The 23352-nt window shown below is 44.9% G+C and overlaps 1 protein-coding gene across 7 annotated transcripts in view; it reads left to right on the top strand.

The window, feature by feature from the left end:
• Positions 1-22679, top strand: part of LOC118388259 (microtubule-associated serine/threonine-protein kinase 3) — a 61210-nt gene extending 38531 nt beyond the window's left edge. For 6 of the 7 annotated variants that reach the window (XM_035777138.2, XM_035777164.2, XM_052528087.1 and 3 more), the window contains 19 exons: positions 66-167; positions 363-495; positions 617-684; positions 1580-1674; positions 1970-2178; positions 3150-3288; positions 4873-5005; positions 5268-5433; positions 5534-5635; positions 5840-5962; positions 6206-6318; positions 6506-6666; positions 6937-7058; positions 7403-7612; positions 12552-12778; positions 12895-13017; positions 13135-13271; positions 14544-14731; positions 14988-22679. In XM_035777138.2, coding sequence (XP_035633031.1) covers positions 66-167; positions 363-495; positions 617-684; positions 1580-1674; positions 1970-2178; positions 3150-3288; positions 4873-5005; positions 5268-5433; positions 5534-5635; positions 5840-5962; positions 6206-6318; positions 6506-6666; positions 6937-7058; positions 7403-7612; positions 12552-12778; positions 12895-13017; positions 13135-13271; positions 14544-14731; positions 14988-16000 — 3564 coding nt within the window. In that variant the 3' untranslated portion in view covers positions 16001-22679. The remainder of the gene's footprint in view (positions 1-65; positions 168-362; positions 496-616; positions 685-1579; positions 1675-1969; positions 2179-3149; positions 3289-4872; positions 5006-5267; positions 5434-5533; positions 5636-5839; positions 5963-6205; positions 6319-6505; positions 6667-6936; positions 7059-7402; positions 7613-12551; positions 12779-12894; positions 13018-13134; positions 13272-14543; positions 14732-14987) is intronic. The other variant, XM_035777129.2, reaches the window with a different exon arrangement.
• The last annotated feature ends 673 nt before the right edge of the window (positions 22680-23352 follow it).

The following is a 23352-nucleotide window of genomic DNA, read 5'->3' as shown; positions in this document are numbered from 1 at the left end:
AAAGTTTATCATCTCCATGTTGTGCTCTGTTCAGAAGCTGATAACATTTTGGCTTTGCATTTCAGGCGTACGATCGCTCGGAGAGCGAGGAGGTATCTGTCATCACCCAGCTGGTGAAGAAGATTCTCATCATCATATCCCGACCGGCGAGGCTGCTCGAGTGCCTGGTGAGACGGAGAGAAAATCTAATTCCGATTGAAAATGCGATTTGATTCTGTTGAGAGCGTTGGAAAGCTGTCTCTCTTAATCTGTTTTGTCTCTGGTTTTTAAGCCACTGTATCGCCAATAAGCTCTTTCATGACTAAGTGATTTTATTCACTTTAATCCAATCTAATCTAATGGCCCTTGGATGTCATTGGCAGGAATTTGACCCGGAAGAGTTCTATCATCTGCTGGAGGCAGCCGAAGGTCATGCCAAAGAGGGCCAGGGCATCAAGACGGATATTCCACGTTACATCATCAACCAACTGGGCTTGACTCGCGACCCCCTCGAAGGTATTGGTATATCCTTTGCCATAACATTGACCTGAATTTCCCGCACTTGAGACAGACATCCAGTACCAATCAACATCATTGCATTGCTGTTAAATCATATCTTTCTACCCTGCTATTTTAGATATGGTACAGCTTGAGCAGTATGAGTCCGCTCCATCGATGACATTGGAGTCTGATGAGTCTGTGGAGGTAAGGAGTTATGCCTCATTCACATTCCGCCTGAACTTTCCTTAACGGAGTGGTATCGCAGCACCCCCCTGCGGTTGAAGGCTCCATTGCGAAACGGGTGACACACTTTTCCAAACTATGCAACGTCTTCAGTGCAACCCGAGTCTGTCAATAGAATAGGAAGTTACCAAACCACAGAACAAGATGAAAATATATGTGGTTTTCGGCGATGGCTTTAACTAGCAACTTCTAAACAATTACCCATTCCTATAATTGAGTACTATTTTAATAGAAATGTTGGCTGTTAAGCCAATTATATTATATGTCTGTTTTGGTTTATTGTGATGATAATGACTTTTGTTTTTGATAATAATGTTTAGGTGGAGATCACTAGCTACAGTATTTTCAACCTAGCCTTGCTTTTAGTTAGCTAGCTAGTTGCTCTGTAAGCTAGCTTGACTTGATAGAAAGTTTGAGAAAGAAGTTGAGGAAAAAGTAACTCAACGAAACATGTTTTATTATCACCTGAAACAATATGTTTCTACAGTCTTGAATGAAAAGGGCCTATTTTGCAAAATAAATGTGTTCTCGGACGAGAAACTAGGCTCTCCTCCATTTTGTCTTGCATTGTGAAACCCTATGCGCTCCATCCAGTAGCAGAGCGAGATTGCGTTAAGATGACTTACTGCAAATTGGGCATTAGCTTGCCTGTGATGTACTAGGTTTTTAGTGTGAGATTGCCAACAGAATCACATAAACTGGACTTTCAGTTAACAACATAGGCAGCTTTATTTACATGACGTTATTTGGTAGACTGGCTATGTAATCATACTGGCACCAGTGGGTTAATGGGTCCCCCGGCACCTTTTGAATAATGGCTGCCTCTTAATTCTCTAATTGTTTGCACTGTTTGCAGCAGAACAAGTGTCCCCAGGCACTCACCCCGACGCGAAGGAAACCACTGGAGAGTGACTTTGAAACCATCAAGCTCATCAGTAATGGAGCCTATGGGTAAGCGCTAAACAGGCAAGTGGTTAACCACGCTGATCACTGAAAACATGGACTCCCAATTAGCTATTATCATGTTGATCTGAAATCAATGCACTCTGTCACCTCAGATATAGTCAGTTAAAGGTTTAACAGTAAAATGCAAACTGTAGACTTCTGTCATGGTTAGTAAACATTTAGAAAACTATTGAATATTAACTACAATTCCACCTTTTATGGATTGAAGTGTCCCTGTAGTCATGGATTATCAATGTGGAGGTCTTGTATGACACGGCTCCTGTACTGTGGTGGTTGGCAGGGCTGTATACCTGGTCCGACACAGAGACACTCGGCAGCGTTTCGCCATGAAGAAGATCAACAGGCAAAACCTGGTCCTGAGGAACCAGATCCAGCAGGTGTTTGTGGAGCGGGACATCCTGACCTTTGCCGAGAACCCATTTGTGGTCTCCATGTTCTGCTCCTTTGAGACACGACGCCACCTGTGCATGGTGATGGAGTATGTGGAAGGTAATGTCATGATATTCTAACCCAAAAGCGATATGTTTATCATGACTCTGTTCGTCATGTTGGAATGGAAATATACTGAACAAAAATATAAACGCAACAATGAACGATTTTACTGAGTTACAGTGCATATAAGGAAATCCGTCAATTAGGCTCTAATCTATGGATTTTACATGACTGGGTAGGGACACAGCCCTTTTGTGTGGAAAAACTAATTCTGATTGTTTGGTCCTGGCTCCAAAGTGGATGGGCCTATGCCCTCCCAGGCCCAACCAATCATAATCAGTTTTTCCACACAAAAGGGTTTTATTACAGACAGAAATACTCCTCAGTTTCATCAGCTGTCAGGGAGGCTGGTCTCAGATGATCCCACAGGTGAAGAAGCTGGATGTAGAGCTCCTGGGCTGGTGTAGTTACACGTGGTCTGCGGTTGTGAGGCTGGTTGGACGTACTTCCAAATTCTCTAAAACGACGTTGGAGGCGGCTTATGTTGAGAAATTAACATTTAATTCTCTGGCAACAGCTCTGGTGGACATTCCTGCAATCAGAATGCCAATTGCATGCTCCCTCAAAACTTGAGACATCTGTGGCATTGTGTTGTGTGACAAAACGGCACATTATAGAGTGACCATTTATTGTCCCCCAACACAAGGTGCACCTATGTAACGATCATGCTGTTTAATCAGATTCTTGATATGCCACACCTGTCAGGTGGATGGATTATCTTGGCAAAGGAGAAATGCTCACTAACAGGGAAGCAAACACGTTTGTGCACCAAATTTGAGAGAAATAAGCTTTTCTGTGGGTATGAAACATTTCTGGGATCTTTTATTTCAGCTCATGAAACATGGGACCAACACTTTACATGTTGTGTTTATATATATAATATTTTTGTTCAGTATAGTTGGAAAGGCGAATTTGATCCACCCATGATTTCTCCTAGCTTTAGCATAACTGTTGATTATCTCTTGTAGGTGGGGATTGTGCTAACCTGCTGAAGAACATGGGCCCCCTTCCCGTGGACATGACCCGGATGTACTTTGCTGAGACTGTGTTGGCCTTGGAATACCTTCACAACTACGGCATTGTTCATAGAGACCTCAAACCTGACAAGTGAGTCCAGAACAAACTTTAAACCTCTTTACAAGCAGTGCCTTCAGAAAGTATTCATACCCCCTGAATTCAAAATGGATTAAATAGTTGTTCCCCCCCTCACCCATCTACCCACAATACCCCATAATGACAAAGTTAAGAAAATAAAATACATCTACATTTTTGCAAATTTGTCACACCCCTAAGTCGATACATGTTAGAATCACCTTTGGCAGCAAATACAGCTGTCTTTCTGGGCATGTCTCTTCAGAGGTTTGCACAGCAGGATTGTACAATATCTGCACATTATTTTTTTATTCTTCAGCTCTTTTAAGTTGGTTGTTGATCATTTCTAGACAGCCATTTTCAAGTCTTGCCATAAGTTTTCAAGACAATTTAAGTCAAAACTGTAACTAGGAGCTAAAGAACACTCAATGTCGTCTTGGTAAACAACTCCAGTATAGATTTGGCCATGTGTTTTAGTGGTTGTCCTGCTGAAAGGTGAATTTGTCTCCCAGTGTCTGTTGAACAATAGACTGAAACAGGTTTTTCTTTAGGATTTTGCACGTGCTTAGCTCTATTCCGTACATTTAATTATTATAATTATTTTAACTCCTTAGTCTTTGCCGATGACAAGCATACCCATAACATGATGTAGCCACAACTATGAAGAGTGGTACTCAGTGATGTGTTGCATTGGATTTGCACTAAACATAACACTTTGTATTCAGGCCATTTTTTTTTCAGCTTTACTAAAGTGCCTTATTGCAAACAGGATGCATGTTTTGGAATATTTTTATTCTCTACAGGCTTCCTTCTTTTCACTCTGTCATTTAGGTTAGTATTGTGGAGCAACTACAATGTTGTTGATCCTTCTTCAGTTTTCTTCTATCACAGCCATTAAACACTGTTGTTTTAAAGTCACCATTGGTTCACCTCATGGTGAAATCCCTGGGCAGTTTCCTTCCTCTCTGGCAACTTAGGCGTTAGGAAGGACGCCTGTATCTTTGTAGTGACTGGGTGTATTGATACACCATCCAAAGAATGATGAATAACTTCATCCTGCTCAAAGGGGTATTCAATGTCTTTTTTTCTGCCAATAGGTGCCCTTCTTTGCAAGGCATTGGAAAACCTCCCTGGTCTTTGTGATTGAATCTGTGTTTGAAATTCACTGTTCAACTCAGGGACCTTACAGGTCATTTTATGTGTGGGGTACAGAGATGAGGTAGTCATTAAAAAATCATGTTAACCACTATTATTGCACACAGAGTGAATCCATGCAACTTATGTGACTGGTTAAGCAAATATTTACTCCTGAACTTATTTAGGCCTGCTATAACGAAGGGGTTGAATACTTATTTACTTAAAGACATTACAGCTTTTAATTTTTAGGAAATGTGTAGCTATTTCTAAAAATGTAATTCCACTTTGACATTATGGGTTATTGTGTGTAGGCCAGTGACACAAAATCTAAATGTCATCCATTTTAAAATCTGGCTGTAACACATCCAAATGTGGAAAAATGAGTGTGAATACTTTCTGAAGGTACCGTACCTCAAGTCAAAGAAAATATATCTTTAACATTTCTCTCTATGCCACCTGCAGCTTGTTGATCACTTCTATGGGCCACATCAAATTGACCGACTTTGGCCTGTCCAGAATTGGCCTGATGAACATGACCACCAACCTTTACGAGGGTCACATGGAGAAAGACACCAGGGAGTTCATCGACAAACAGGTGAGAGTCTTGTCAACCGCGTAACTCTTTTTGTCCTTTCACTATAAACACATTCAGGAAAACAATATAACCAAATGCCAGACAAGTTTTGTGAACACATCCTCACACCAGGGTCAAATGCATAGGTCAAATACGTTCAAATACTCAACCCAGGATAGGTATACCATCTCATAACTACTGTTGTAACTCAACTCCATTGTGTTACAGAAATCTGAATGCAAATGTTACAGTATAACTGAATATTATTGGTGTGGTTCTCTAGGTGTGTGGCACCCCAGAGTACATAGCCCCAGAGGTGATACTGAGACAGGGCTATGGGAAGCCAGTAGACTGGTGGGCCATGGGAGTCATCCTGTACGAGTTCCTGGTTGGATGTGTGCCCTTCTTTGGGGACACGCCCGAGGAACTCTTTGGGCAGGTTGTCAGTGGTAAGTATTCCGTTGCTGGAATATGTACAGTATGTAGGCTTTCTTTAATTGTGTACAATGTGGAGATCCTCTCATTAACGTTTGCTTGCTCGATGTACAGATGACATCATCTGGCCCGATGGGGATGATGCTTTACCTGCAGACGCCCAGGACATGATCACACGGCTGTTGAGGCAGAGCCCTCTGGAGCGCCTGGGGACAGGTTCGTATAGACCACAAAATTACGTTCCAATGTCCATACTAGCATCCCACTTAGAATGCATGTCCTATTGCTTCATTCTAAGTGGTGCGCTAGTCTAGATATTGGAACCCGGGGCCTCGTTTTTCCTGGTCTGACGTTTTGCTGTTGGCTATTTTTCCTGAGATTTGCGCACGACTGTAATCGGAAAAATAAATGTTGTTCTAGGAGGAGCATCTGAGGTAAAACAACACCCCTTTTTCTTAAGTCTGGACTGGAACGGGCTACTGCGACTGAAAGCCGAATTCATCCCCCAACTGGAAGCGGAGGACGACACCAGTTACTTTGACAGTACGGGCAGTCCTTCATAAGTGCTTTTATTAAAGATTCATTCTTTCTATTGCCAGTATATCTCCACAGATGTAGTGATATTTGCTCTTCATGCCTGTCTAATGCTTATTGATATTCTCATTAGTCAATTGTGTTTAATGAAAACTATATGTTTTCCTGAAATACACTAAATGTCCTGGTTCGGATTTTATGGTACGGTCCCTGTTCCTGAGTTCCACTCATTTTGTGTTGTCATGTTTTCAGCTCGCTTAGAGCGTTACCACCATTTGGCCTCAGATGAGGATGACGAAACCAACGATGAAGAGTCTTCCCTGGAAATCCGTCAGTTTTCCTCCTGGTCAAACCGCTTCAGCAAGGTTCGGAACGTAACTTTTCAAATATTAGAAATGTCAATAATATCAGTCATTTGCTGAGCAGTTCTTTGTAAATATCAATATAATGGAAAACTCCTTAAATCTGTGAAAGAGAAAAAAAAAGGTTTTGTTGGTGCCAAGTTCACCAAGCGTGACCACCCTAGCTAACGTGGCTACTCCATGCTTTCAGGTGTACAGCAGCACAGAACATCTGGCCACACCGTCCAACCTGAGCTTCTCATCGGACCGCAGCCACAGTGAGGACAAAGAGGGCTGGGATGGGCGTTTCACACCCTCCCCGGGAGGAGACATTCTGAGACAGGAACGCCAGCACCAAGATCGCAGGGGAAGGTGAGCAGAGCCAGAATGAGTTTGTAGCGCTCTGTTTCTGTTAGGATTCCCTGTGTAAGAGTTAAAACACATATTTATTGGAGGCACTCCAAAACAGTGGGCGAAAAGTGCATAAAATGATGATTAGTTCTGAAAAGTCAAGAAATGTTTGCTGAATAGGATGGGCATAACCAATGGCTGCACACATCATCAATTACTATTTTAGCTGTAGATAGGATGTCACCATTGCCCCTTCTACTCCTAACTGACACTGCCGTTGATGTGTTGCAGCCTGCGCCCTCGGGCCTCGTCCAATTCCTTCCATTCTGAGAGGGGCACCAGCCCCCTGGTGATGAGCAGCACCCACAGTCTGGAGACCATGCCCCGCTTCGCCTTCTCCACAGACGACGAAGGTGAGCTCAGTCTCAAGCCCCTCCACTCTTCTTCAAGTCTCCACAGCTTCATGGAAACCAACAAAAATTGAAATATTACATAAGATATTTAATTTCTCTTGAAACATTCTTCACAAACAGATTTGTGTCGATAGGAGGATTCATGACCAAGCCAGGTGCAGACTGATCAAAGGGCAAACTGTCAAAACAAAAAGCAGTCTAGTCACAAACACAGAGTTCAAGTGTATGGACTTTCTCTTTATAGTGAGCTTCCATCCAGACCAAATTATTTGCAAAGATACTTCAGACATTGCCTTTTTTGGTCAAACACATTTGATTTGAACCCTTATTCCTGTGTATTACAGCTGAGGTGGTAGTGTCAAACCTGCATCGGATCAGGATTCGTAGCAACAGCACCGGGGCCAAACACTCTTCTCCCAGGAATCACAGAGCCCCCCAACGCTTTGGAAACCAGCTGGAGACACCAGATAGACAGACACCAGACAGACCGAGGCTTGGGGGCAAAGTCCCCAAGTCTGCCTCCATCTCCGCCCTGTCTCTCATCATCACTGCAGGTCTGTGTTGGGGGTAATGCATTACAAAAGTAAATCGTTACGTAAATCAGATTACTTTTATGAGTAACTGAGGAAAGTAATGGGTTACTTTGTCAAACGGGGTAATATTATTACAGTTGCTTTGTCAAACAACGCTTGCGTTACTTTCACAATCATATCTCTAACGGGCACGTTTCCATGATCTGATCTCGACTTGTTTCCTCATTTATTTCTCGAGCGATTACAGAAAGGCAACAAGCTCTCACAGTCTCACTGCTGAATTAGACATTTATCCACGTTGCTCCAAATTTCAGAGTGTTTTTGACACCCTGGGTTGACTCCTGCTGCTCTATGTGGGCCCATTTCTCCAAACATCAAATTTCGAAGTTAAGGGTTAAGGTAAGGTTTGGAATAGGGTTAAAAGAAATCATGTGAAACCTGTGTCCACGACTGGAATCAAACACACAACCTTCTGATCCAGAGTCATGGGATAACACTTATCCACCACCTCTGTCCACAGCACCCTAGCAAAACACAAGCCTACTTGATGGTAATAGTGCTCACTGTTGCCCCTAATGGACAGTTTTGAAGGCATTTCCCGACGGCCTTGGGACATGGATAGATGTTCAATTTCGACGTCAATCTTGAACGAGCTCTCTGGTTTGGAGAAATGTCATGACAGTTGCTGTCCATAGAAATATATAGAGGGCTCACCTCTGATCTTTGCCATTGATCACTTCTGTGAAAACAAAGCCCATGGAGGGCTTTCCCGTGTAGTGGCAAGTGTTCCCTCTATACATTTCTATGTGTCTGTGTACGTGTGGTCTACAACCAGAACTGGCCAGCTCGAGAGAAAGATTTTTAATGAAAAGATAGGAAATCTGTACAGATGTTTGGCTTAAAGTGCATATGGCTTGTAGACTAGCACAGGAAAGCAGCGCCACAGATGCCAGGAGAAACTAGTGATCAAACCTGAGTTCATAAATAGCCCATCTCTGTCAGAGTGCACACGGCCCTGTTCGCTCCTACAGAATTGGTGATTTTTTGTCCTCGCTTTGTGCACGGGGGATTTGTCATGCTGAAACAGGACAGGGCCTTTCCCAAACTGTTGCTGGAAGCACAGAATCATCTAGAATGTCATTGTATGCTGTTGCGTTATGATTTCCCTTCACTGGAACTAAGGGGCCTAGCCCGAACCATGAAAAACATCCCCACACTATTATTCCTCCTCCACCAAACTTTACAGTTGGCATTATGAATTGTGACAGGTAGCGTTCTCCTGGCATCCGCCTAACCCAGATTAGTCCGCCGAATTGACAGATGGTGAAGCGTGATTCGTCACTCCAGAGAACGCGTTTCTATTGCTCCAGAGTCCAATGGTGGCGAGCTTTACACCATTCCAGGCGACCCTTGGCATTGCGCATGGTGATATTAGGCTTGTGTGCGGCTGCTCGGCCATGGAAACCCATTTCATGAAGCTCCTGAAGAACAGTTAATGAGCTGACGTTGCTTCCAGAGGCAGTTTGGGACTCAGTAGTGAGTGTTGCAACCGAGGACAGGCTATTTTTATGCGTGAAGCGGTTCAGCACTCTGTGGTCCCGTTTTGAAAGCTTGTGTGGCCTACCACTTCGCCACCTTATGACATCAGTGGAACAGTCACTTTACAATAGTGCATCTAAATCTTTTAGGGGGGGTGAGAAGGATTACTTATCCTATCCTAGGTATTCCTTAAAGAGGTGGGGTTTCAGGTGTCTCCGGAAGGTGGTGATTGACTCCGCTGTCCTGGCGTCGTGAGGGAGTTTGTTCCACCATTGGGGGCCAGAGCAGCGAACAGTTTTGACTGGGCTGAGCGGGAACTGTACTTCCTCAGTGGTAGGGAGGCGAGCAGGCCAGAGGTGGATGAACGCAGTGCCCTTGTTTGGGTGTAGGGCCTGATCAGAGCCTGGAGGTACTGAGGTGCCGTTCCCCTCACAGCTCCGTAGGCAAGCACCATGGTCTTGTAGCGGATGCGAGCTTCAACTGGAAGCCAGTGGAGAGCGGGAGGAGCGGGGTGACGTGAGAGAACTTGGGAAGGTTGAACACCAGACGGGCTGCGCGTTCTGGATGAGTTGTAGGGGTTTAATGGCACAGGCAGGGAGCCCAGCCAACAGCGAGTTGCAGTAATCCAGACGGGAGATGACAAGTGCCTGGATTAGGACCTGCGCCGCTTCCTGTGTGAGGCAGGGTCGTACTCTGCGGATGTTGTAGAGCATGAACCTACAGGAACGGGCCACCGCCTTGATGTTAGTTGAGAACGACAGGGTGTTGTCCAGGATCACGCCAAGGTTCTTAGCGCTCTGGGAGGAGGACACAATGGAGTTGTCAACCGTGATGGCGAGATCATGGAACGGGCAGTCCTTCCCGGGAGGAAGAGCAGCTCCGTCTTGCCGAGGTTCAGCTTGAGGTGGTGATCCGTCATCCACACTGATATGTCTGCCAGACATGCAGAGATGCGATTCGCCACCTGGTCATCAGAAGGGGAAAGGAAGATTAATTGTGTGTCGTCTGCATAGCAATGATAGGAGAGACCATGTGAGGTTATGACAGAGCCAAGTGACTTGGTGTATAGCGAGAATAGGAGAGGGCCTAGAACAGAGCCCTGGGGGACACCAGTGGTGAGAGCGCGTGGTGAGGAGACAGATTCTCGCCACGCCACCTGGTAGGAGCGACCTGTCAGGTAGGACGCAATCAAGCGTGGGCCGCGCCGGAGATGCCCAACTCGGAGAGGGTGGAGAGGAGGATCTGATGGTTCACAGTATCGAAGGCAGCCGATAGGTCTAGAAGGATGAGAGCAGAGGAGAGAGAGTTAGCTTTAGCAGTGCGGAGCGCCTCCGTGATACAGAGAAGAGCAGTCTCAGTTGAATGACTAGTCTTGAAACCTGACTGATTTGGATCAAGAAGGTCATTCTGAGAGAGATAGCGGGAGAGCTGGCCAAGGACGGCACGTTCAAGAGTTTTGGAGAGAAAAGAAAGAAGGGATACTGGTCTGTAGTTGTTGACATCGGAGGGATCGAGTGTAGGTTTTTTCAGAAGGGGTGCAACTCTCGCTCTCTTGAAGGACGGAAGGGACGTAGCCAGCGGTCAGGGATGAGTTGATGAGCGAGGTGAGGTAAGGGAGAAGGTCTCCGGAAATGGTCTGGAGAAGAGAGGAGGGGATAGGGTCAAGCGGGCAGGTTGTTGGGCGGCCGGCCGTCACAAAACGCGAGATTTCATCTGGAGAGAGAGGGGAGAAAGAGGTCAGAGCACAGGGTAGGGCAGTGTGAGCAGAACCAGCGGTGTCGTTTGACTTAGCAAACGAGGATCGGATGTCGTCGACCTTCTTTTCAAAATGGTTGACGAAGTCATCTGCAGAGAGGAGGGGGGGAGGGAGGAGGATTCAGGAGGGAGGAGAAGGTGGCAAAGAGCTTCCTAGGGTTAGAGGCAGATGCTTGGAATTTAGAGTGGTAGAAAGTGGCTTTAGCAGCAGAGACAGAGGAGGAAAATGTAGAGAGGAGGGAGTGAAAGGATGCCAGGTCCGCAGGAGGCGAGTTTTCCTCCATTTCCGCTCGGCTGCCCGGAGCCCTGTTCTGTGAGCTCGCAATGAGTCGTCGAGCCACGGGGCGGGAGGGGAGGACCGAGCCGGCCTGGAGGATAGGGGACATAGAGAGTCAAAGGATGCAGAAAGGGAGGAGAGGAGGGTTGAGGAGGCAGAATCAGGAGATAGGTTGGAGAAGGTTTGAGCAGAGGAAGAGATGATAGGATGGAAGAGGAGAGAGTAGCGGGGGAGAGAGAGCGAAGGTTGGGACGGCGCGATACCATCCGAGTAGGGGCAGTGTGGGAGTGTTGGATGAGAGCGAGAGGGAAAAAGGATACAAGGTAGTGGTCGGAGACTTGGAGGGAGTTGCAATGAGGTTAGTGGAAGAACAGCATCTAGTAAAGATGAGGTCGAGCGTATTGCCTGCCTTGTGAGTAGGGGGAAGGTGAGAGGGTGAGGTCAAAAGAGGAGAGGAGTGGAAAGAAGGAGGCAGAGAGGAATGAGTCAAAGGTAGACGTGGGGAGGTTAAAGTCGCCCAGAACTGTGAGAGGTGAGCCGTCCTCAGGAAAGGAGCTTATCAAGGCATCAAGCTCATTGATGAACTCTCGAGGGGACCTGGAGGGCGATAAATGATAAGGATGTTAAGCTTGAAAGGGCTGGTAACTGTGACAGCATGGAATTCAAAGGAGGCGATAGACAGATGGGTAAGGGGAGAAAGAGAGAATGACCACTTGGGAGAGATGAGGATCCCGGTGCCACCACGGTGTGTGCGAGAACACGTGGGCGGACGAAGAGAGAGCAGTGGGAGTAGCAGTGTTGTCTGTGGTGATCCATGTTTCCGTCAGTGCCAAGAAGTCGAGGGACTGGAGGGAGGCATAGGCTGAGATGAACTCTGCCTTGTTGGCCGCAGATCAGCAGTTCCAGAGGCTACCGGAGACCTGGAACTCCACGTGGGTCGTGCGCTGGGACCACCAGATTAGGTGGCGCGGCCACGCGGTGTGGAGCGTTTGTATGGTCTGTGCAGAGAGGAGAGAACAGGGATAGACAGACACATAGTTGACAGGCTACAGAAGAGGCTATGCTAATGCAAAGGAGATTGGAATGACAAGTGGACTACACGTCTCGAATGTTCAGAAAGTTAAGCTTACGTAGCAAGAATCTTATTGACTAAAATGATTAAAATGATACAGTACTGCTGAAGTAGGCTAGCTGGCAGTGGCTGCGTTGTTGTAAGTTAGTCATACACTGAATAGGGTATGGTATGGCAGGTGTGTTTGTACAGAGCTAATGGCTGTTAAGTTGATTGTAAATGCTAAACAAGAGCAGGCTCTTGTTCTAAATACAACCATTACCCAATGCCTTTTCTCATTTCTTGAACTTGAACTCATCCTTTGTGTACCATTCCAGATGATATGCCCAGCGGCCTCCAGCCCAGCCCCATCTCTTCGCGCTCGCTCTCCTCCAATCATTCGTCCCGTGATTCGTCCCCCAGCCGTGACCTGTCGCTTAGCCTCAGAAGCCTGCGGCCACCCATCGTCATCCACAGCTCAGGGAAGAAATACGGCTTCACCATGCAGGCCATCCGCGTCTACATGGGCGACAGCGACGTTTACACGGTGCACCACATGGTCTCGGTGAGTGCCGCTTTTCTATCCTGCTCCAGAATTAGCCAATAGTCACACAATAAAAGGCGGCATCACCCCGCAAAGACTGAGGAATTGTGATAATAAAAAAAACACTTGTTTTACAGAGTGTTGAAGATGGCAGCCCAGCCCACGAGGCAGGACTGAGGGCTGGTGACCTCATCACTCACGTGAACGGAGAGTCCGTGCAGGGTCTGGTCCACACAGAGATGATGGAGCTGCTTCTGAAGGTATAGAAAACAATACACACCCTAGAGCCTATACCTATTGTCAACCTATAACAACACTGTTGGAGATAGTAGAAGATCCAATCCTTCATAGTTTTTTTTTTGTGAAACACCCAACAGAGTGGCGGCAAGGTGGCCCTTCAGACTACGGCATTGGAGAACACGTCTATCAAGGTTGGGCCGGCTCGAAAGACCAGCCACAAGGGGAAGATGGCAAGACGCAGCAAGAAGAGCAAAAGAAGGGACAATCAGGACAGGTGAGGGAAAATATTTAGATATGTTTTTGTGCTCATTTAATTTGATGGAATATTGCTGCCGTATTGCCATTTGTTATAAGTACATCCGGCAAGAGTCGTACTGCAAAAGTCACTATTCCAAATCGAGTCAAATTGTATTTGTTACATGCTTCGTAAGCAACAGGTGTAGACTAACAGAAAAATGTTTACCCACCGGCCCTTCCCAACAATGCAGAGAGAAATAAAGTAGAGGAATAATAGAAAAGTATTTGCGTAATAATAAATACACAATGGTTAACGATAACTTGGCTTTATACACACAAGGTACCAGTACCGAGTCAATGTGCAAGGGTACAAAGTAATTGAGCTATATATGTACATTTAACTAGGAATAACGTGACAGTAACAGCAGTGTATGTGATGAGTCCAAAGGGTTCATGCAAAAAGGGTCAATGCAGATAGTCCGAGTAGCAATTTGGTAAACTTTTTAACAAACTATTTAGCAGTCTTATGGCTTGGGGGTAGAAGCTGTTCAGGGTCCTGTTGGTTCCAGACTTGAATTGATTGGCTGGAGTCTTTAGGGCCTTCCTCTGACATTGCCTAGTATAGTGGTCCTGGATGGCAGGAAGCTCGGCCTCAGTGATGTACTGGTCCATACGCACAAGCCTCTGTATCGCCCTGCGGTCGGATGCCAAGCAGTTGCCATACCAAGCGGTGACGCAGCCTGTCAAGATGCTCTCAATGGTGCAGCTGTATAACATTTTTGAGGATCTTAGCCAAATCTTTTCAGTCTCCTGAGGGGGAAGAGGCATGTGTTGGTGTGTGGACCATGATAGATCCTTAGTGATGTGGACACAGAGGAACTTGACGCCCGTCGACGTGAATCTCCCCCCAGTGTTCAATCGAGATCACTTCACACAACACACTACCGCATGGATGACGACAAACTGCATACCTCACCTGTGTCGCCTTTTTTCAAAATGGAGTAAGAAATCTAAGCCTTGACTTTAGGTTAAGAAACGTAAGGTATACATACTGTAGAAGACCTCCTTAGTGCACAGAGTATTCCCTCTCATTTCTATAACTCTACTGTCATCATCGTGAAACAAGTTGACCTAACCCCGATCAATTAGAAAAACAAATGATCCTTGATGAGAAATTTGTTTTACAGTATACATTTTCAGAAAAAAAAGACGTGAATCACGTACTATAATAATAATGTTAGGGCTCTATTTACCCTTCGAAACCCTTCGCAACCCCTTCATAACTCTTTGTAACCACTGACTGAGCTAGGCGGAGGAGCATCCTGAAGAAGCTGTCCAAGCAGAGCACGGTGATTCACAGCAGCCGCAGCTTCAACTCTGGACTGCAGCACCACTCTGTGTCGTCCAGCGAGAGCCTGCCAGGCTCCCCCACACACAGCCTATCACCTGGCCCCTCCACCCCCTGCCGCAGTCCTGCCCCCGACCACCAGGCTGCAGGTAAGACAAGGCCCACGCTCCTGCAGCAATGTTGCTACTGACACTGTAACTATGACTACTAATACTACTGTCACTATTACTACTACTGTGGCTACAGTCACTACTGTATTACTAGGCTACTACTAAAACGACTACTGTTACCACTAACTTGAGCTTTTATCTCCCCATTTTGCTTGCAATATCTCTTAGTCCATGACAATGCAATAGCCCCTTTGAGGTGGACTGTAAACTTACTCTGTATTTACCTCTCCCTCAGACACAAACTCTCCACAGAGCACTTCTCCCTGTTCCAGCTCTCCCAGCTCCCCGGCTGCACACATCCGGCCCAGCTCCCTGCACGGCCTGGGCTCCAAGCTGAGTATCCAGCGTTACACCAAGGTGGGTCGCCGCAAGTCCACCAGCAGCATCCCCCCGTCCCCCTTGGCCTGCAACTCCTCTCCCCAGCCTCTGTCGCCCCAGCGCTCCCCTTCTCCCCTCCCTGGCATCACCAAGACCTTCCACACAGTCCGTGGCAAGACTCTGTCCCCCCCAACCATTGTTCGCCATTGTGTGCGCCCCCGCAGCGCAGAGCCGCCCCGCTCTCCCCTCCTAAAGAGGGTGCAGTCGGCTGAGAGGCTCTCCAGCGCCTACCACGTTGACAAGAAGTCGTACCCCCACCGGAGGCACACGTTGGAGGTGCCTTTCCAGGGCGAGGGAGAGGACGTGGAGGTGGAGGGGGTCTGCGGCGGGGGGGTCTCCTACCTCGGGGACCACGGGAGGCTGCTGGGGGGTTACGGGGGCTGCCAGAGGTTGAGGGACTGGGCGGCGGAGCGTTCAGAGCAATTGGTGGTGATGAGGAAGCTCAACCTTTCGGAACGCCGTGACTCCTTCAAGAAGCAGGAGGCGGTGCAGGAGGTGAGCTTTGACGAGTCTGACGACCAGAAGACAAGTCCCACGTTCACCGTGATGCTCACTGCCCCTGGAGCCAACAGGCTCCAGCAGAGGGCAGCCTCCTGGACGCCCATGTCCCAACCCAGCGAGGAGGTGACTGAGGTGAAACGCTTCACCCTGGTGCCTCAGATTGCTGTGCAGGGCTCGACGGAGAGTGAAGAGCAGGATGACTGGGAGCCGTGCTCAGACGGAGAGGAGGAGGACGGCAAGAGACAGGAGCCCGAATCTACCGATAACAACGTTGGCACACAGCAGCTTGTTAAGGATGTCTCTCTCACGGTGAACGTCTCCAGTAAGGCACCAGAAGCGACAGCTGCTTTACATAAAGACTGCCTCTGATAAGGTTGGGGATACCGCAGAAGACTCTAGCCCCCAGAAAGGGAAGCCAAGAAAGTGACATTTCCTTGAATCATTTCATGCAGCACATATCTTCCAAGGATGCACCTTGACACTCACTGTTGAAGGAAGGAAATGTTTGGGCAAAAGAGTGTTTCTCCGAAGGAACTCAAACGAATCACGACTTTGATTTTATTTTGTAGATTTCACTTGATCCAGGATATTGTTTTATAAATATGTAACACTAGGAAATAGATTGCACTTTATTTCCTGGGCTTATTTATTACTTTTATAAGCTAAGTGGATTTTTGGGGCCAAAAAAGGAAAATGTTAAATTGATAGTGGCTAGCCAAGGTTAAATCATGTTTTGTGTCCATATATTTTGTTGTTATGTCTATTTTAAAACATTCTACAGAGTAGTTGCTAATAGTAGTTCAAAGAAGTGAGTAGTTTGAGAGGAATTCATTTTTTACACATTCATGTTTTGATTTAGGCTCGTTTACTGAGACTGAGTGATGCTTTTGTATAATCTCAGACAGTAGTTTTGAAAGTGGTGCTAACGAGCCAAAACGGGTCCCAAAACGGGTACTACATCATCCAATTGTGTACAATGCCATCCATTACGTTTTTTCTTTCTTTTTTCAATTCGTATGATTTGTTGCAAATCCAATTCAAACAATATATTAAGAATTTGTTGTGCTTAAGATCCCGGACTGCGTCTTGAACAGTTTGAAGTATATTTTGAATCATATAAAACTGCAGGGCAATTGTTATTTGAACTAATTACAGTGCATTCGTAAAGTATTCAGACACCTTTTTTCCACAATTTGTTACTTTACACACTTATTAAAACATTTATTTAATAGTTACCTCAATCTACACACAATACCCCATAATGACAAAGCAAAAACTGTTTTTTGATTTTTTTTTTTGTTGCAAATGTATTTAAAATAAAAAACGGATACCTTATTTACATAAGTATTAAAACCCTTTGCTATGAGACTCGAAATTGAGCTCAGGTGCATCCTGTTTCCATTGATCATCCTTGATGTTTCTACAATTTGATTGGATTCTACCTGTGGTAAATTCAATTGATTGGACATGATTTGGAAAGGCAGACACCTGTCTATATAAGGTCTCACAGTTGACAGCGCAAGTCAGAGCAAAAGCCGAGCCATGAGGTCGAAGGAATTGTCCTAAGAGCTCCGACAGAGAATTGTGTCGAGGCACAGATCTGGGGAAAGCTACCAAAAAATGCCTGCAGCATTGAAGTTCCCCAAGAACACAGTGGCCTCCATCATTCTTAAATGGAAGAAGTTTGGAACCACCAAGACTCTTCCTGAGCAATCGGGGGAGAAGGCCCTTGGTCAGGGAGGTGACCAAGAACCCGATGGTCACTCTGACAGAACATCTCAACAGAGTTCCTCTGTTGAGATGGGAGAACCTTCCAGAAGGACAACCATCTCTGTAGCACTCCACCAAATCAGGCCTTTATGGTAGAGCGGCCAGACAGAAGCCACTCCTCAGTAAAAGGCACATGACAGCCCGCTTGGTGTTTGCCAAAAGGTACCTAAAGGACTCAGACCATGAAAAACAAGATTCTCTGGTCTGATGAAACCAAGATTGAACTCTTTGGCCTGAATTCCAAGCGTCACGTCTGGAGGAAACCTGGCACCAGCTCTACAGTGAAGCATGGAGGTGGCAGCATCATGCTGTGGGGATGTTTTTCAGCGGCAGGGAGTGGGAGAATAGTCAGGATCGAGGGAAAGATGAACGGAGCAAAGTACAGAGAAATCCTTCATGATAACCTGCTCCAATGACCCTAAGCACACAGCCAAGACAACGACCCTAAGCACACAGCCAAGACAACGCAGGAGTTGCTTTAGGACAAGTTTCAATGTCCTTGAGTGGCCCAGCCAGAGCCCAGACTTGGACCCGATCGAACATCTCTCATAGCTGTGCAGCAACGCCCCCCATCCATCTTCACAGAGCTCGAGAGGATCTGCAGAGAAGAATGGGGGGAAACTCCCCAAATACAGGTGTGCCAAGCTTGTAGGGTCATACCCAAGAAGAATCGAGGCTGTAATCACCAAAGATGTTTAAACAAAGTACTGAGTAAAGGGTCTGCATATTTATGTAAAATATGATATCAGTTTTGTTGTTTTTTAGATATTTGCAAAAAAATCTAAGAACCTGTTTTTACATTGTCATTATGGGGATTGAACTATTTAATTCATTTTAGAGTAAGGCTGTAACGTAACAATGTGGAAAAGGTCAAGGGGTCTGAATACTTTCCGAATGCACTGTGGCTAGTTCAGGTTTTAGTTGATGTGAAGACATTGTATTACTAACAAATGGTATTAGCTGCCATGAAACAGATTTGTTTTGTTTTTGTTCTCTTAACCCATAACTTATGGAATGAGGGCCTTTCTTCTTTGACAAATAGCTCTTATTCCCTTGTTTGCAGGCTTGATAGTAGCAGGAAAATGCAGTCACCTTTACGAATGCTTCAATTATTTTGCAAGTTTATATTTCTAAGCATTTTTACCCAAATCACAAAGAGGGTATTTCTTCCAATCTTATTGGTTTAGTTCGTTTTGAAACCTACTGATTATATTGCACAATATTATGCCATAACCTCATCCTTATGTTCGTTCATCCCGACCTCATCCACTTCTGGGTTTCCTGGTTTCTCTGTACTGATTCTGATGGACAACAGGGTTTATACCACATGATTTCGCTGAAATCATGGTAGCATGGCAATTTGAGCTTGCTGCCAATGCTTGTACTTCTAAAGCATAATTTTAATCCTATCAAATGCTGTCACCTAATCTCTGTCACAGAGGCAATTGTTGACAGGATATTGTTTTGATAAGCCACAGATAGTTTTGCTCTCAAACCTGTTTTTAGGCTACATCCTAGAATTCAGCTGTCCAGATGACATCACCAAGTTAAAGATAAACCGTTTAAGCTTTCCACAAGATCCGCTTGCATATTTTCTAATTATCCTCAATGCAGCCTTTGACCTTTTATCTACATATTAGACTCTTTTTGAGCACAGTGACTAGTGTGCGTGTGAAAATGTCCATGCGTAAGAAACCCATTCCTCTTTCATCTCCTTCTGTGTGTTGATGTTTACATTGGGGTAAAGTGCACTAAGGAAAATATATATTTTGACATGAATTTTGTAAACGACATAAGGAAGAGGCAACGATGGAGGAGTGTCACATACCTTCAGTCAGAACCCAGGGCTTAGATATTAGAAACAGATGATAGTTTTATGTCTTTGTACTGTACATGTATTTATTTACAGTGAGGAGAAAAAAGTATTTGATCCCCTGTTGATTTTGTATGTTTGCCAGCTGACAAAGAAATTATCAGTCTATAATTGTAATGTGAGGTTTATTTGAACCTACCATTAAAATGATTTGAACAACAAAAAAATCCAGAAAAATGCATGTCAAAAATGTTATAAATTGATTTGCATTTTAATGAGAGGGAAATCAGAAAGATTTCTGGCTCCCAGGTGTCTTTTATACAGGTAACAAGCTGAGATTAGGAGCACACTCTTAAAGGGAGTGCTCCTAATCTCAGATTGTTACCTGTATAAAAGACACCTGTCCATAGAAGCAATCAATCAATCAGATTCCAAACTCTCCACCATGGCCAAGACCAAAGAGCTCTCCAAGGATGTCAGGGACAAGATTGTAGACCTACACAAGGCTGGAATGGGCTACAAGCCCATCGCCAAGCAGCTTGGTGAGAAGGTGACAACAGTTGGTGCGATTATTCGCAAATGGAAGAAACACAAAATAACTGTCAATCTCCCTCGGCCTGGGGCTCCATGCAAGATCTCACCTCGTGGAGTTACAATGATCATGAGAATGGTGAGGAATCAGCCCAGAACTACACGGGAGGATCTTGTCAATGATCTCAAGGCAGCTGGGACCATAGTCACCAAGAAAACAATTGGTAACACACTACGCCGTGAATGCTGAAATCCTGCAGCGCCCGCAAGGTTCCCCTGCTCAAGAAAGCACATATACATGCCCGTCTGAAGTTTGCCAATGAACATCTGAATGATTCAGAGGACAACTGATTTAAAATATATATATATTTTACCTTTATTTTACTAGGCAAGTCAGTTAAGAACAAATTCTTATTTTCAATGACGGCCTAGGAACATTGGGTTAACTGCCTGTTCAGGGGCAGAACGACAGGTTTGTACCTTGTCAGCTCGGGGATTCGAACTTGCAACCTTTCGGTTACTAGTCCAACACTCTAACCACCAGGCTACCCTAACCACTAGGCTACCCTGCCGATTGAAAGTGTTGTGGTCAGATGAGACCAAAATGGAGCTTTTTGGCATCAACTCAACTCACCGTGTTTGGAGGAGGAGGAATGCTGCTTATGACCCCAAGAACACCATCCCCACTGTCAAACATGGAGGTGGAAACATTATGCTTTGGGGGTATTTTTCTGCTAAGTGGACAGGACAACTTCCCCGCATCAAAGGGACGATGTACCGTCAAATCTTGGGTGAGAACCTCCTTCCCTCAGCCAGGGCATTGAAAATGGGTCGTGGATAGGTATTCCAGCATGACAATGACCCAAAACACACGGCCAAGGCAACAAAGGAGTGACTCAAGAAGAAGCACATTAAGGTCCTGAAGTGGCCTAGCCAGTCTCCAGACCTTAATCCCATAGAAAATCTGTGGAGGGAGCTGAAGGTTCGAGTTGCCAAACATCAGCCTCGAAACCTTAATGACTTGGAGAACTAAGTCATGTTTTCAGAGGGGTCAAATACTTATTTCCCTCATTAAAATGCAAATCAATTTATAAAATTTTTGACATGCGTTTTTCTGGATTTTATTTTGTTATTCTGTCTCTGACTGTTCAAATAAACCTACCATTAAAATTATAGACGGATAATTTCTTTGTCAGTGGGCAAATGTACAAAATCAGCAGGGGATCAAATACTTTTTTCCCTCACTGTGTATTTTTATATCGGAGTCTGTTAATGCCATATGCATTATTATTATACTTAATATTATTATATTTTGGAGTATACCAACATACCAGTTGCACAAGCGATGTGAACAAAATAGCTGTAAAAATGTGCCTCAAGGATGAAGCTGGTTGGGGAATCACATCAGTATTGCAATGCATATTGTACAATTAGTGATGTTGTGTTGAACACCATCATTTTGGGCCTTTTATACACTACAGTAGTTCTGAAGGTTGATATTGTGTACATTTTTACTTGCTGTTATGTAACGGTCTGTATATATCAAACGTTGGCAGAGGGGGGGTTCTTTCGAAGTCTCAACAGATCCTCAAAAGAGGTCTATATTTTCAGATTTGATGAACTACTCAGAAGTCAGTGGTGGTGAAATGGAATTATACCCAGGACATGCTATCTCGCAAAGCCGGTCAGAATTGTTTACAACGAACATGCTATGTACAATTTGAACAAATGGTATTTTGTAATCCTGTGTTTCTATGTACTGTGTAGGTATTGTATTGCAGTCTGTGCATTTCAACACTACACCGTTTTAAAGGCTTTACTCAAGTACCTTTTTGGAACTGTAAAACTTCCGAACTGTTCTATGAGAATACACTATGATGCATTTTCTCTTGTTTACGCCTTTGTTAGCTGCATGCTGCATGAGACAAGGACACATCATACTTGATTGCATGGTACTCTGGGTTTCTACAGCCCGTGCTGGGGTTTCTACAGTGTGTCTAATAGAGCATTTGTGTGCAAAGTCAACTTTTTCACTTTCCTCTTGACTCCTACTCATCATACCCTGAACCACAAATAGACAACTGGTCTGTTTTCCTAATAGTTGTAGGTCTTGTTCTGTGTGTACTGGGATGAAATCTTCCACTCTCGGGATGTGTATGTCTAATGTTTTTCACTTTCTCAACACTGGGCGGTAAAATAATCTCTTTCGTCATCTACGTCATAAAGGGGGATGCATGCGGTTCGAGGGCTGGGAGTGAAGCTTAGACGGTTAGGCTACTAGCATAGTCCATTAGTCTACAGTGGTTTGTCTCTCTTGCATTTAACCCTCATTTGAACACATTTTCCATTTTATCTGCTCTCGGAACGCCTCTATGCTGACTTAGTTGTAGACAAGGGTACCTGTACACATTGTCACACACTTACAGGGTCGAATGGACACATATGCAAAAACATGTCCACATTCATTCTTTCCCTTTTGTTTAATTCTGTGATTGGGTTAGAAATACTGGAGGTACAGTGCTAATGTCCATTTTATGTGAATATGGAGAGTATGGTGGTGTTCATATTTGTTTCATTTGAAGCCAGTTTTGTCTGACTAGTTTTTCTTTTTGTGGTTCTAACTGTATGGCCTAGCGCCCTATTCAAACAAAAGCAAATGTTGAGTAAATAGTTGGCTAGGATGTGAATATGCCTATGATTGGGTTGGACTATTGAATGTGTTTGCCGAGAAGTGCTTGTGTACCTGAGAATTCGAACAATTTTGCAGGCTCACATCACTTTGCCTCGTTTGACCATCTGTCTGCTTTTGTTTGAGTAGGGATGCCGGCCATCCTTGGTACAAGTGTCAAGATTGATCTATTTTGTGTTTTTACTTGATGTTTCCAAACGGTTTTATAATAAATTGTTTCCGTATGGCATTTGATATTGAAGGCACACATTGTCCTATCTTTTGTTTAAGAAGTTATTTTGAACTGGTGCGTGTTCAGCAAGCTTCATACAACACAAGTTTAGCTGGTATGACCAATAGTATGGAGCTGCAGCCCTGCGACGAAACTAGCCAGTCATTAAAAGCAATACTATCGCCATCTACTGGCCGTGTTTAATCCCTACCACATATTTGTGAACTCCTCTTCTTTCCTAGATTTCTTTCCACCTTTCCTTGCTTCCTTTTCTTTACTGGCTCCCTTTCGTTATCTCCTTTTCTCTCTCCCTTCCTTACCTCCTTACTGGCCGTGGTTAATCCCTACCACATGTATGAACTCCTCCTTTTTGTTTCTAGATTCCTTTCCCTTTCCTTCCCTCATGTCCTAGCTTCCTTTCCTCCTTTTGATGACTTCCTTTCTTTCCATACCTCCATTTCCTATATCCGTTTCCTTAATTCCTTTCCTCTTAATTTCCTCCTTTCCTTCATTAATAGTCTTTCCTAGTTTCCTTTTCTCCTTTCATCGTTTCCTTTTCCTCCTTTCCATTTCCTAGCTTCCTTCCCTATTTCATGTCCTTATTTCCTTTCCTAGCTCCCTTTCCTTTCCTCTCTACTGGCCATGGTTACATTTCACATTTGGGGAAGCTAAGAATTTATCCTACCATTTCTACCGATCTGCGTGCC

This window comes from Oncorhynchus keta, chromosome 1, assembly GCF_023373465.1.
Source record: "Oncorhynchus keta strain PuntledgeMale-10-30-2019 chromosome 1, Oket_V2, whole genome shotgun sequence".
Taxonomy (NCBI): Eukaryota; Metazoa; Chordata; class Actinopteri; order Salmoniformes; family Salmonidae; genus Oncorhynchus; species Oncorhynchus keta.
The sequence above is the reverse complement of the archived record's forward strand: the minus strand, read 5'-3'. Positions and strand labels throughout refer to the sequence as shown.